Source organism: Stenella coeruleoalba (assembly GCF_951394435.1).
Source record: "Stenella coeruleoalba genome assembly, chromosome: 2".
NCBI classification, from domain to species: Eukaryota; Metazoa; Chordata; class Mammalia; order Artiodactyla; family Delphinidae; genus Stenella; species Stenella coeruleoalba.
Window position 1 is genome coordinate 59,287,149 of NC_137147.1, and position 14,961 is coordinate 59,302,109.

General features: G+C 36.0%; 1 protein-coding gene across 2 annotated transcripts in view; it reads left to right on the forward strand.

Moving 5' to 3' along the window:
• Positions 1 to 14,961, forward strand: part of SEC23A (SEC23 homolog A, COPII coat complex component) — a 76,518-nt gene that overhangs the window by 46,994 nt on the left and 14,563 nt on the right. For both annotated transcript variants that reach the window (XM_079912582.1, XM_079912581.1), the window contains 3 exons: positions 4,163 to 4,316; positions 10,808 to 10,885; positions 13,328 to 13,489. In XM_079912582.1, coding sequence (XP_079768708.1) covers positions 4,163 to 4,316; positions 10,808 to 10,885; positions 13,328 to 13,489 — 394 coding nt within the window. The remainder of the gene's footprint in view (positions 1 to 4,162; positions 4,317 to 10,807; positions 10,886 to 13,327; positions 13,490 to 14,961) is intronic.

The following is a 14,961-nucleotide window of genomic DNA, read 5'->3' on the forward strand; positions in this document are numbered from 1 at the left end:
GACATTCCATCCAAAAACAACAGAATACACATTTTTCTCAAGTGCTCATGGAACATTCTCCAGGATAGATCATATCTTGGGTCACAAATCAAGCCTTGGTAAATTTAAGAAAATTGAGATTGTATCAAGTATCTTTTCCGACCACAACGCTATGAGACTAGATATTAATTACAGGAAAAGATCTGTAAAAAATACAAACACATGGAGGCTAAACAATACACTACTTAATAACGAAGTGATCACTGAAGAAATCAAAGAGGAAATCAAAAAATACCTAGAAACAAATGACAATGGAGACACAACAACCCAAAACCTGTGGGATGCAGCAAAAGCAGTTCTAAGAGGGAACTTTATAGCAATACAATCCTACCTTAAGAAATAGGAAACATCTCAAATAAACAACCTAACCTTGCACCTAAAGCAATTAGAGAAAGAAGAACAAAAAAAACCCAAAGTTAGCAGAAGGAAAGAAATCATAAAAATCAGATCAGAAATAAATGAAGAAGAAATGAAGGAACAATAGGAAAGATCAATAAAACTAAAAGCTGGTTCTTTGAGAAGATAAACAAAATTGATAAACCATTAGGCAGACTCATCAAGAAAAAAAGGGAGAAGACTCAAATCAATAGAATTAGAAATGAAAAAGGAAGAGTAACAACTGACACTGCAGAAATACAAAAGATCATGAGAGATTACTACAAGCAACTCTATGCCAATAATATGGACAATCTGGAAGAAATGGACAAATTCTTAGAAATGCACAACCTGCCAAGACTGAATCAGGAAGAAATAGAAAATATGAACAGACCAATCACAAGCACTGAAATTGAAACTGTGATTAAAAATCTTCCAACAAACAAAAGCCCAGGACCAGATGGCTTCACAGGGGAATTCTATCAAACATTTAGAGAAGAGCTAACACCTATCCTTCTCAAACTCTTCCAAAATATAGCAGAGGGAGGAACACTCCCAAACTCATTCTACGAGGCCACCATCACCCTGATACCAAAACCAGACAAGGATGTCACAAAGAAAGAAAACTACAGGACAATATCACTGATGAACATAGATGCAAAAATCCTCAACAAAATACTAGCAAACAGAATCCAACAGCACATTAAAAGGATCATACACCATGATCAAGTGGGGTTTATGCCAGGAATGCAAGGATTCTTCAATATACGCAAATCAATCAACGTGATACACCATATTAATAAATTGAAGGAGAAAAACCATATGGTCATCTCAATAGATGGAGAGAAAGCTTTTGACAAAATTCAACACCCATTTATGATAAAAACCCTGCAGAAAGTAGGCATAGAGAGAACTTTCCTCAACATAATAAAGGCCATATATGACAAAGCCACAGCAAACATCATCCTCAATGGTGAAAAACTGAAAGCATTTCCACTATGATCAGGAACAAGACAAGGTTGCCCACTCTCACCACTCTTATTCAACATAGTTTTGGAAGTTTTAGCCACAGCAATCAGAGAAGAAAAGGAAATAAAAGGAATCCAAATTGGAAAAGAAGAAATAAAGCTGTCTCTGTTTGCAGATGACATGCTACTATACATAGAGAATCCTAAACATGCTACCAGAAAACTACTAGAGCTAATCAATGAATTTGGTAAAGTAGCAGGATACAAAATTAATGCACAGAAATCTGTGGCATTCCTATACACTAATGATGAAAAATCTGAAAGTGAAATCAAGAAAACATTCCCATTTACCATTGCAACAAAAACAATAAAATATCTAGGAATAAACCTACCTAAGGAGACAAAAGACCTGTATGCAGAAAATTATAAGACACTGATGAAAGAAATTAAAGATGATACAAATAGATGGAGAGATATACCATGTTCTTGGATTGGAAGAAACAACATTGTGAAAATGACTCTACTACCCAAAGCAATCTACAGATTCAATGCAATCCCTATCAAACTACCACTGGCATTTTTCACAGAACTAGAACAAAAAATTTCACAATTTGTATGGAAACGCAAAAGATCCTGAATAGCCAAAGCAATCTTGAGAACGAAAAACGGAGCTGGAGGAATCAGGCTGCGTGACTTTAGACTATACTACAAAGATACAGTAATCGAGACAGTGTGGTAGTGGCGCAAAAACAGAAAGATAGATCAATGGAACAGGATAGAAAGCCCAGAGATAAACCCACGCACATATGGTCACCTTATCTTTGATAAGGGAGGCAGGAATGTACAGTGGAGAAAGGACAGCCTCTTCAATAAGTGGTGCTGGGAAAACTGGACAGCTACATGTAAAAGTTTGAGATTAGAACACTCCCTAACACCATACACAAAAATAAGCTCAAAATGCATTAAAGACCTAAATGTAAGGCCAGAAACTATCAAACTCTTAGAGGAAAACATAGGCAGAACATCTATGACATAAATCACAGCAAGATCCTTTTCGACCCATCTCCTAGAGAAATGGAAATAAAAGCAAAAATAAACAAATGGGACCTAATGAAGCTTAAAAGCTTTTGCACACCAAAGGAAACCATAAACAAGACCAAAAGACAACCCTCAGAATGGGAGAAAATATTTGCAAATGAAGCAACTGACAAAGGAATAATCTCCAAAATTTACAAGCAGCTCATGCAGCTCAATAACAAAAAAACAAACAACCCAATCCAAAAATGGGCAGAAGACCTAAATAGACATTTCTCCAAAGAAGATATACAGACTGCCAACAAACACATGAAAGAATGCTCAACATCATTAATCATTAGAGAAATGCAAATCAAAACTACAATGAGATATCATCTCATACTGGTCAGAATGGCCATCATCAAAAAATGTAGAAACAATAAATGCTGGAGAGGGTGTGGAGAAAAGGGAACACTCTTGCACTGCTGGTGGGAATGTGAATTGGTACAGCCACTATGGAGAACAGTATGGAGGTTCCTTCAAAAACTACAAATAGAACTACCATATGACCCAGGATTCCCACTACTGGGCATATAACCTGAGAAAACCATAATGCAAAAAGGGTCATGTACCAAAATGTTCATTGCAGCTCTATTTACAGTTGCCAGGAGATGGAAACAACCTAATTGTCCATCATCAGATGAATGGATAAAGAAGATGTGGCACATATATACAATGGAATATTACTCAGCCATAAAAAGAAACGAAATTGAGTTATTTGTAGTGAGGTGGATGGACCTAGAGTCTGTCATACACAGTGAAGTAAGTCAGAAGGAGAAAGAAAAATATCGTATGCTAACACATGTATGTGGAATCTAAGAAAAAAAAATGTCATGAAGAACCTAGAGGTAAGACAGGAATAAAGACACAGACCTACTAGAGAATGGACTTGAGGATATGGGGAGGGGGAAGGGTAAGCTGTGACAAAGTGAGAGAGTGGCATGGACATATATACACTACCAAACTTAAAATAGATAGCTAGTGGGAACCAGCTGCATAGCACAGGGAGATCAGCTCGGTGCTTTGTGACCACCTAGAGGGGTGGGATAGGGACGGTGGGAGGTAGGGAGACACAAGAGGGAAGAGATATGGGGATATATGTATATGTATAACTGATTCACTTTGTTATAAAGCAGAAACTAACACACCATTGTAAAGCAATTATACTCCAATTAAGATGTAAAAATAATAATATTAATTATTTAATTTTTATCACTAATAATTGAACTAAAGACCAATGAGAAAATATTCTGATAGTTTATTCATTTTCCAGTTTAGTAAATGACAATTACTTAGTCTGGGAGAAAACTTTATTTTTCTATTTCCATATTTTTGCTTTTATAAAATTGAAGAAGTGAATTTTTAAAGTCTGATATACCAACTTGTATATCTGTGTGCATATGCACACACATTTTTACATGTAAAAATCTTAATGTTTTAACGAATATGTTTGGAAATCGATCTTTACAGTTATTTTAGAGAATTTTATTAGGTTTGGATATATTTTTCTGAAAAACAGTGAGTACTATACTGAAACTACTACTAGTGATTTTTTTTAAAGCTAATTTTTCTAGGTAATGTTGGAATTTTGAAATATTGAAGTAATTTTCTGTATGTTTTAAATTTAAATCTGTGTGACAGCCAACTATGATATCATGAATATAATAATTTAGCAGCACTTCTTGCTTTCTTCTTCTTGTCTTTAGCTGGGCAGATGCTCAAACTCAAATCCAAAACATTGCTGCATCTTTTGACCAGGAGGCAGCTGCCATTCTTATGGCTCGACTGGCAATATATAGAGCAGAAACAGAAGAAGGTCCAGATGTGCTTAGATGGCTAGACAGACAGCTCATTCGACTGGTAAGAAGTAAACATCATACTGTTCTAAATCTGTACGCATTTATTTGTAGTCAATTATTTTCTTTCATGGTACTTGACAGTGTAACTGAAAGTCTGTATGAGGGACTCCTAATAAAGTTGCTGAGAAAGGCATATTAATGAATAGCAGAGTTAATTTATCTCTTCCAGTAAATGAAAATGCCTTTTTTCCTTAAAATAAAAGAGTGACAATTATGTAACCTATTATTGCTATTATTTTGGGGGGCTGATACGAAATTAATTCCCAATTTAATCCTAAATTACTATATCTGTTTTTACTCCTTTTTTGCATATTTTCCTTCATTGCTGTGGTTTAAATTTTCTATTTTCATTTTAATGGAAATTTTAAGAGAAATTAATTAGGGTATAAAAATTATACACATTAACATATAAAAATATAGGCAAGTCTTTTTTATCTAGATCTAGATTACCAAAGTGTATGTTAATAAAGTTATTGATACTGATGATTTACTTGAGCTTTTAACATGTCAGGAGCCCATTACTTTCACTATGACCTAGAAGGCTTAGTTCTGTTCTTTCTTTTTTTTTTTTTAAATATTTATTTATTTGGTCGCACCAGGTCTTAGTTGCAGCACGCGGGCTTCTTAGTTGTGGCATGCATGTGAGATCTCATTTCCTGACCAGGGATTGAACCCAGGCCCCCTGCATTGGGAGCTCAGAGTCTTATGCACTGTGCCACCAGGGAAGTCCCAAGTTCTGTTCTTAATGCTTCATTTTCACTCAGCAAATTCTGGCCTATAATTTCCTTGAAAGTACCTCTTCAGTTCACCCTTCAGCTCAAACAGCCTGTTGAGAACTCTCTCTGTTAAGCTATCAAATTTCTGTTTGTAGCAGGAGGTTTTTGTGCCCTTTGTCTAGATTTTCACACAGTTTTTAAACATTATCGAGGGAACTAGTCTTTGTTTAATAAAGTTAGTCATTTTTTGTAGCATCATCCAGAGCTTTTATTCTTTCATTTCTGAGGGTGTTTTTACACTAGCACCTCTTTGTGAATAAAGCAGTCTTATGACGACATCAGCCTGTCTTTTTTTAACAATAGGCATAAAATCTCTCTTGGAGTCAACCACTGATTGGACACCGTCAGTACAAATGTCAACATAGTTCCTCCAAGGTGGACTTTTGTTTCCATATAAGAGGATCAAAACATTAAATATATTTTTGACCTTTGCTTATTTAGGGCAGCAGAAAAGTTCTCTTGAATTTCACTATTATTTAGCAACTTGACATGACATTGGTGAAATCCGTTGACTCATCAACGTGAATAGAGAAGCTGTTATTTTTCAGCTAATTTACACAAAACTCTTCAGCATCATGTAACATGTCATGAATGCATCCACTTGTTATATTGTTTTAAGATGGAACCTTTTCAGTTTCTCAGACTTCATCTTGTCCTAGCATTTTACTTACTGTAATTTTACATGTCATTGTTAGCACTCATCAACTATATGACTTTTCCTTTTCTAGATAATAAATTTTGCTCTGAAGTATCTTGCTTCCTGAGCCTTTTCACTGATTGTGACTTTGTTTTAACAAACGCTTTATTGTTTTGAGAGTCTAAAAGCTGTTTGAAGTGATCAGCACCTTTATTTGTCAAATGGTTATGATTTGTAGTAAAGTACTTTTTCCATTTTGCTGGAGCTAGTACTACATTTGTAGGTTATGACATGACACAAAATTGGATAGTACAACTTGACTTATCAGCCCCACATAAAACCCACTGGTAAGTAGCTTTCAGTGTGAAGATGGACTTTTTCTGTGTTCTGTTGTATGGGTTTAGTGAAATGACTCAGAAGATTGTAATTCTTCGGAATTCTCTGTAGGCTTCTGTCTAGAATCTTTCTCTTCTCACACCTCAGCTTCAAAAATTGCCATATTGTTTGACATGCCTGTAAAACACAAATGCTAATAAAATATAACATAGACTTGGTCTTGTAAATAACTGAATGAGACAGTTGCAAAAAGTACAAAATGATAAAAATCTCACAATATAATTCAGTTCTAAGCTACATATCCTGCAGTTTGCACTGTTTACAACAGCAGCAAGTTGAGGGTAGAGGACAGGCGAGTCATGACATAATGAAAATTATACTCTGCTCGTCTGTCACAGCAGTATAGCTTGTCTGTTCCATGAGTCAGCTGGCAACTGTGTGTAAGAGGGGATTGGTGGAGGTAGTTTCAGAGGGAAAGGCTGATATCATCAGACTATTGCCGTGCTTTCTTTGCAAAACAGCTTTCATCAATTATCCATGACCCGCCCCTTGTCTTGTGTCAAAAACTGAGAATGGAGTTATCCAAATGAATATAGTCCTACTGCCACGTGAGACTAAAAGATCTGCAATGAAACTGCTAACAGGATAACCTGGAAACTGCATCACTGTGGCTGGCATCATATGGTGTGCAAAGTTCAAAAAATAATTTTTAAAAAGATCACAGTTTCTTATAGAAACCCTAGTGACTAATATATGGTAAAAGTGGTGGGAATATGGTTTTTACATTCTTTTCTTTAATTGGTTGAATCAAATTAGTGTACAATTGAAGTGAAGTTTCAGGTGATGACAGATGAACCTTAGTTATAGAAGCTATTCTAAGTAGCTAACATAGTGTAGCCTCATTTTTTAATTTTTTAAAATTTTATTTATTTTTGGCTGTGTTGGGTCTTTGTTGCTGGGCGTGGGCTTTCTCTAGTTGCAGAGAGCAGGGGCTACTCTTCGTGGTGGGGCGCAAGCTTCTCATTGTGGTGGCTTCTCTCGTTGCGTAGCATGGGCTCTAGAGTGCGTGGGCTTCAGTAGTTGCAGCTCGTGGGCTCAGTAGTTGTGGCCTCTCAGGCTCTAGAGCGCAGGCTCAGTAGTTGTGCACAGGCTTAGTTGCTCCGTGGCATGTGGGAACTTCCCAGACCAGAGATCGAACCCATGTCCCCTGCATTGGCAGGCAGATTCCTAACCACTGTGCCACTAGGGAAATCCCTAGCCTCATTTTTTGTCCTGATTCCCTATTGCTGAATTTTCAACTATAACAATGATAGCAACACGAACAGAGAAAGGATTAATAACTCTTAGGTACTACACTTTTCTAATTTTTTTCCTAATGAAAAACCTGTGAAATTATGCTAACAAACTTCTTGCCTCAATTTGGTATAGTGAATATAACTGTTTTCTTTTTTTCTTGATGACTAAGCGTCATTTTAATTAAAAATAAGCTAGTGGGAACCTGCTGTATAGCGCAGGGAGCTCAGCTTGGTGCTCTGTGGTGACCTAGATGGGTGGGATGGCAGCAGCGTGGGAGGGAGATCTAAGAGGGAGGGGATATATGTATACATATAGCTGATTCACTTTGTTGTACAGCAGAAACTAACACAACATTGTAAAGCTACTATACCTCAATTAAAATAGATAAAATAGAAGAAAAAAAAACAGAAATAAACATCTTTTTAAAAACTATTTTGTAGCTAATGAGCATCATATGGCCAGATTGGTGCTGGTACCACATTTGCTTCTGACAGCTTTAATACAAGCTTTCATTCTCCTTGGTCAGAATCACTTAAGATATCGGTATAACACATGGTATATGCTGCTTCCATTCTCAGACTCTTGTTTGGGTCCATCTTGTGTCTGGCTTCATGGATCTGTTCCTTCCTTACCTTTTTGGCTTCTGACCTTTTCTACTGAATGACATCTTCGTATAACTTAAAATTACTATTTGATTTTTTTCATCTTTGACCTTTGGTTTACCCACTAACTACTCCCTTCAGCTGTGCTGCTAGCTACGATGGATAAACAGTTCATCTCTCAGGAAATCATTTCTCAGGAAATTTCATTCCCAGGAAACCTCTCTTGTTTAAGACTCTTGGGGCTTTCCTTGCAAATTTTATCACAGCTAGGTTTTCTTCTTGCTATACCATTGGGACCAGGCACTTCAGTTGTGCTGTTTTTAAGGAGGACCACTTTTGTCATTACCATTTTCTTTTTTTTTTTTTTTTGCGGTATGCAGGCCTCTCACTGTTGTGGCCTCTCCCATTGCGGAGCACAGGCTCCAAACGTGCAGGCTCAGTGGCCATGGCTCATGGGCCTAGCCACTCCGCGGCATGTGGGGTCTTCCCGGACCGGGGCACGAACCCGTGTCCGCTGCATCAGCAGGCAGACTCTCAACCACTGCGCCACCAGGGAAGCCCTACCATTTTCTTATAGAGGTTATGCTGTGACCCTTTGGGCCCATTTATGTGGATGGCTTTATGCATAACTAATTGCTGAATTGAAGACATGACTAAACTTCTTGCAAGTGTTGTTATTTTCCTCAAGAAAATTTTATTACTGATGCTTTATCTGCCCAGTCTTATTACTTCTAAATAACTCAAACGGTGGATCTTTGATATACCTCCTTTATGCTTCAATCTTTTTGCTCATTTTTATTAGTGTTTTGTTTGGGTTGTAAATAAGGACTACTCCTCATGATTCCAGTAACTAATGCTGGGGCATTTGATAAGTGTTCAAAAAAATTTTAAGAAGTAACCCAAAGATTAGAAATTTATGTATGTGTATATTATACAAAATTTATATTGTTGTCTTTGGTAGAGTATAGATGATATTTATCAAAAAATAGGTTAATATGTGTTTAGCCTCTGGATGCAGAAGGATTTTATACATGAAAGGTAAAGTCAGGAACCATTAAATAAAAATATTAAAAGATTTTATTGCATTAAAATGAGACAAAAGTCTGTGTGGTAAAAATACTATTAGCAGAATTTCATGCCAACATTTGTCATATGTATGACAGAATGTGAAAATTTTCATGTACAAGAGCTGTTACAAATCAGTAGTATTTGGGCAAAAGATGAGCAAAGGTGATGAGCAAGGAATTAGCAAAAGAAGGAATGCAAGTGACCAATAAACATATGAAAAAGTTACCAATCTTATTTATAATCAAATCAGATAATGTGTGACATATTGGCTTTTCCACAAAATGTTTTCAATGTGTTTGATATTCTAGATCTCAAGTGTATTTTTATATTCTAGATCAGCACTGTCCAAGAGAACTTTCTACAGTGGTGGAAATGTTCTGTGTTCGACACTGTCCATTATGGAACTACTACCCACATGTGGCTCTTGAGCACTTGAAATATGGCTAGTGCAACTGAGGAACTGGATTTTAATACAATTTAATTAATTTAAATTGGATCATAGCTAGTGGCTTTCATACTGGACAGTGAAGATTATTATCCAACTCTGTAAGTTTCGTCAGTGAAGTGTTATTAGGGGGCTTTGAAGACAGAAACATTCTTATTCCCACATACCAAGATCTATTTTCTGAGGATTAGTGCTACAACTATAGCTTTTCTATCCTTTGGATAACTGTGGTTCTGAAATGATTTTTCCTGGAAGCCAAAAAATGTGATCAAACCAATTAGGCCTTCGTATGTGCTCTTTAAGGCACAGATAACTACATAAATTATTTAGTTGAACATTTTAGGCTGTAAAAGTCCTGTACTACTTGCAACAGTGAACCTTTTGTTATTTTTTGCTTATTGTTTTTGCCCTTGATCATATTCAAGTACCGATAAACGTTGCCAGGAAGTAGACCAGTTACATAAGTACTATAAAAACTTTTCAGGTCAGAGACTTTGCTCAAGAACGAGAGGAAGCTAACATTTATTGAGTGCTTAGTGTCAGTCATTGTGCTAAGCACTTTCTCATGTGGATTATCTCAGTTATTTAGATGCCTTTTGTCACATTATCATAGAGGGTTTACTTCTCTGTTGCTAGAGTATGTGTCTCCTTGATTTCCTTCCACTTTCTGCCTTTGCATTTCTCCTTTACCGGTTTACCTGTTGATCTTGATTTTCTTCAACAGTTCTTTCTTTTTGGTCTTTTTTCTAGTGTACCCAATTTTATACCATCAATTTGCCTTTGGAGCCACTATGGTATTTTGATAGTGCATCTTTCTGTCAGTAGACTATTGTCTTTTTTAAGTAGAGTCTTAGGGGGTGCCTGTTGAGCTCTTCTGGCCATCATCCAAGAGCTCTTTATTTGCTATCAGAGACACTTAGTTAAAAAAATTCAAACATTTTAAGATGAGTTGTTTTGCATTGGAGCAATGTATTATTTGTTTCCAAAATTCAAGTTTATGTCTTTGGTTGTAATCATTCTCTTGGTAAGTCTATAAGTAAATATTCCAGTTTTATCCTATATCAAGTATCTTGCCTCCTAAAGAGTAATAACTTTAAAAATAGAGTATGCAGCTGATGGGACATATTTGCTCTCTTTAATTTGTGTCCCAAGCAATTTTGTGTGTTATCATACAGAACAGATTTGGAAATTCTTTTTTTAAACAGAATTGTTTATGTTTGTTCATAGTTCCTGAATTAAAAGTGACAAACATTCAAAAAAATAGAGTATGCATAGACAAAGTTTTAGCTCTGTGCCAGGGAATATATTACTAACATGTTTTATTTTATTTAGTGTCAGAAATTTGGAGAGTATCACAAAGATGATCCAAGTTCCTTCAGATTTTCAGAAACTTTCTCCCTTTATCCACAGGTAAGTAGATAAAAGGTCCGTGTTCTTAGTGTTGACAGGAGCATTGGGTTTCACTTTTCCTGTTGTCTTTTATTACTCATTTTATAGGGTCATTCTTTTGGTTAGGTTTTAAGTTTTGAGATAGTTAAGAAATTAGTATTATGCTTGAATAGCTAGTGAAAAGTATGTAGTATTTTTATGATGGCCTTGCAGATAGCATTTATTTGTGTTGAGTAGAAATTTACACTGGAACCCTACTGTGGAGTAGAATTAGGTGTGAAGCAGATTAGCTTTCCATCTGATATAAGGAATCTAACTAATTACAGTAGTACCAAAAGGAAGTAATTTTACAAATCAGCTAGTCTTATAGCATGGTCTCATTGCCTGAGAACAACTTTATGGGGACATCCCAGATAAATAGAAAAGAAGCTAATTTGATTTATCTTACAGAACCTTTTCCACTTGGGTAGTGGAGTCTGTGTGTTGTTTCGATAGATATTTTTAAAAGTCTAGGTTGTTTATATGATGAGTAATAGAGATAATATTTATTCAACTGAGTATATACTATGTGCAAGGAATTTAGGAGAATAGAGATGGCTGACATGGATCCCACTTTCAAGGAGCTTTCATTCTGAAGAGTGAGATATGAAATATACATAAATAACACAGAAAAGAAAGTGAGAAATACTATGAGAGATATATAACATTTAAAGGAAACTTTAAAGAATCCTTCCAAATGGATGATTTGATATATCTTTGTTTTTTTTTTGGCGGTACGCGGGCTTCTCACTGTTGTGGCCTCTCCCGTTGCGGAGCACAGGCTCCGGACGCGCAGGCTCACGGGCCCAGCGGCTCCGCAGCATGTGGGATCTTCCCGGACCGGGTCACGAACCCGTGTCCCCTGCATCGGCAGGCGGACTCTCAATCAGTGCGCCACCAGGGAAGCCCTGATATATCTTTATAGAAGAGGTAGTGTTTTGTTTTAGCTCAGTCTGGAAGGATGATTAATATTGAGATGTGGAAATTCAAATTTTTGCTCACAAAAAATTTGTTTAAAGCTTCAACTTTATTAAGTTGAAGTATAAGAGCTATACTTATTTTTTGAAAATCTTTTAGTAATCTGTAATCTAGAAGCTCCATGTTTATAGGGGGAGACTTTCCTAAATCTCTGGTTGAGGTTTTGGGGAGCTAGGAAAAGGCAGGGTCTATTTGTCTTAAGGGAGGCAACCCTTTGTGTTTTGGGAATTCTCAGGCCTCATCTTCATAGAGAAACTAATAGGAAAGGGAATTGAGGGCATTAGTCTAAGTATTTGACTAAATTCTCCACACTTTCCTTACTTTCTCTTCTCTCCCTCTCCAAGCCTTCTCTTTGGGCTTTTGGATCTTCCAAGAGATCTGGGCATCCCATCTTTTCCTCTCATTGAAAGTAGAGAGCCAGAGGACCCAGAAGTGCTTTTTTCTTTGGGTTTTCAAAGCCTTATGATCTTCTAAAAGGTGACATAAACTAAATCTAAGGGAGGTCTTCATTTATAAAATATTTACCCCCAGATTTACCAATTATACATTTTTGTAAGTAAACAAGAATGATTGAAGTGGTAAGGGATGAGAGAGCCTCTCAATGAATTATGGATCACTGAAAAAAGGAACAGGAATAAGAATTTCAATGAGTGGCATGTGTTGGGAGAGAGCTGTGGAATGAGTCCCAGGCAGGGCAGCATGTAGGCACTTGAGACCTGAGGGCTGAAGGAAGTTGAGAGAAGTAACTAAAAGACAAATGGGAGTATTTTGGAGCTGATCCTATTGGTTATATCAAAGACCCCTGGTGTCAAAGGACAGTGTAGCTGTCCTTCATTCAGGCCTAATTCACCCCCTTTTTGGTCTGTTTCACATGAGGAGTAGGTAGAAGGGGAGAAAAGGAAAGGAGAAAGAAATTATGAAACAAAGTCTAGAGAATGTTTCTTAAGGATAAAGGAGACCTTAAATATTAAGAAATAAGTGGGTATATATGTCCTTTTTTTTTTAAACCAGTGCAGTTTTGGGGATCTATCTGTTAATCTATTTTTATGTTCTCTTAGAGTCTTTTGGTGGTGGTAATGAATAGAAATAAAAAGGCTCAGAGATGTGGACAGAGAGATGAAGAATAAAAACAAAGGTTGCTGCTAATGCATCACCTAGCATCAGTCTCTAATAACTTAGATCTGAGCGAGGGGTTTTTGTCCCTATTCTTGTTTTCCTTTTGAGTCATCTTTTTTCTTTAATTTTTAAGTTGTTGTTGAATTATATTTTTAAGTAACTGATAAATATCATGAGTAAGATTCTTTCTGAGAAATACAATTTAGAATGTTCTTATTGTAAGGTGTTGTTTTATTGTGTTAATGGTTGTAATCAAATGCTTTTGTAGTAGTAAACTTCTGTTGTAATATTAAAATCAGTAAAAGCTATCTCACATGTTTTATCTTATAGTTTATGTTTCATTTAAGAAGATCTCCTTTCTTGCAAGTGTTTAACAATAGTCCTGACGAGAGTTCATATTATCGTCACCATTTTATGCGTCAAGATTTGACCCAGTCTCTAATCATGATTCAGCCTATTCTGTATGCATATTCTTTTAGTGGACCACCAGAGGTAAGAGGGACAGAAAAAGAAATTGGTTTTGTTACTGTGATGTGTGCTATTAAAAAAATAAAACAACTAGGTTTTTCTTTAAATATAGTTATTAAATATAAGAATTTAATTCAAGTGTAGTTATCTTAAGTTATTCATATATTCACTTAAAAATATTTATGAGTGCTTACTATATGCTATATACAATGCTAGGCTGTATGAGGAAATCATTAAAAAATAAAACAACAATGAGGTAGAAGAGACTTTTTAAAGATCATTTTGTTTAGTCGTTTAGTTGATTAAATCCTATAGGGCTCATGATTATTCTTATGTCTTTAACAATGTCTAGAGGTAGTGATGATTCTAGAAACTGTATTCCAGAGTTTAGTGTCTGACAATTAGGGCATTCTGTCTAAACAGAACTTCTTGTTTTAATATAGTCTCATTCTCCTATAGTCTTTTTGGAACAAAAGATACAGTTGATTATAAAGATATACTTAAAAAAGTGATAAAATCATCCATTTTGCCTTCTTAGAAAACTGTCACACTTATTTTAACCTATTATTAAATAAAGAGTTTTTCCGTTCTAAGGTTAAAATGATCTGTTACACTACTTAAAAGTATGAAAATAATACTTTAGGAAAGGTTATTATAAAGAGAATATTTATAATATCTACTGATTAATGATCTCTAATGATGCCTTTATTCACTGTTTTGTAAAAAATAGTGGGTAAAATGTTGTATTTTTTTAAATTAATTAATTTATTTTTTATTTATTTGTTTTTGGCTGTGTTGGGTCTTTGTGGCTGCACCCAGGCTTTCTCTAGTTGTGGCGAGCGGGGGCTACTTTTCGTTGTGGTGCACGGGCTTCTCATTGCGGTGGCTTCTCTTGTTGCCGAGCACGGGCTCTAGGCGCCTGAGCTTCAATAGTTGTGGCACACAAACTTAGTAGTTGTGGCTCATGAGCTCTAGAGCACAGGCTCAGTAGTTGTGGCGCATGGGCTTAGTTGTTCCACGGCATGTGGGATCTTCCCGGACCAGGGCTTGAGCCTGTGTCCCCTGCATTGGCAGGTGGATTCTTAACCACTGCGCCACCAGGGAAGTCCCTTAAAATGTTGTATTTTGTTACTATAATTTTTAAAGTAATTTGTCATAGTTTCTACTTTTCTAGAAAATGCATTTTTAATATGTTGGTCTATGTTTGGTTTTGTAGTTCTTTGAATCAGGAAAAAAGTTTTAGAAGTAACTTGTTTTCTTATCATCATAGTAATATATGTAAGTTGTAGACATCTGGAAAATGTAGAAAACTGTTTAGAAGAAAATTGGAATCCCACTGCCTACTCCTATCAAATTTCAAGCTCTCTGTTTAATCCATGAATCCCATTAGCTTCCTTTCTTAAGACTTTGCTTTTGAAGTTATCCTCTTTCTCTTCTGCATCATCACTTTCTCTCATCAGGATCATTCTCATTAACATAGAAACCTTAATAGCGCT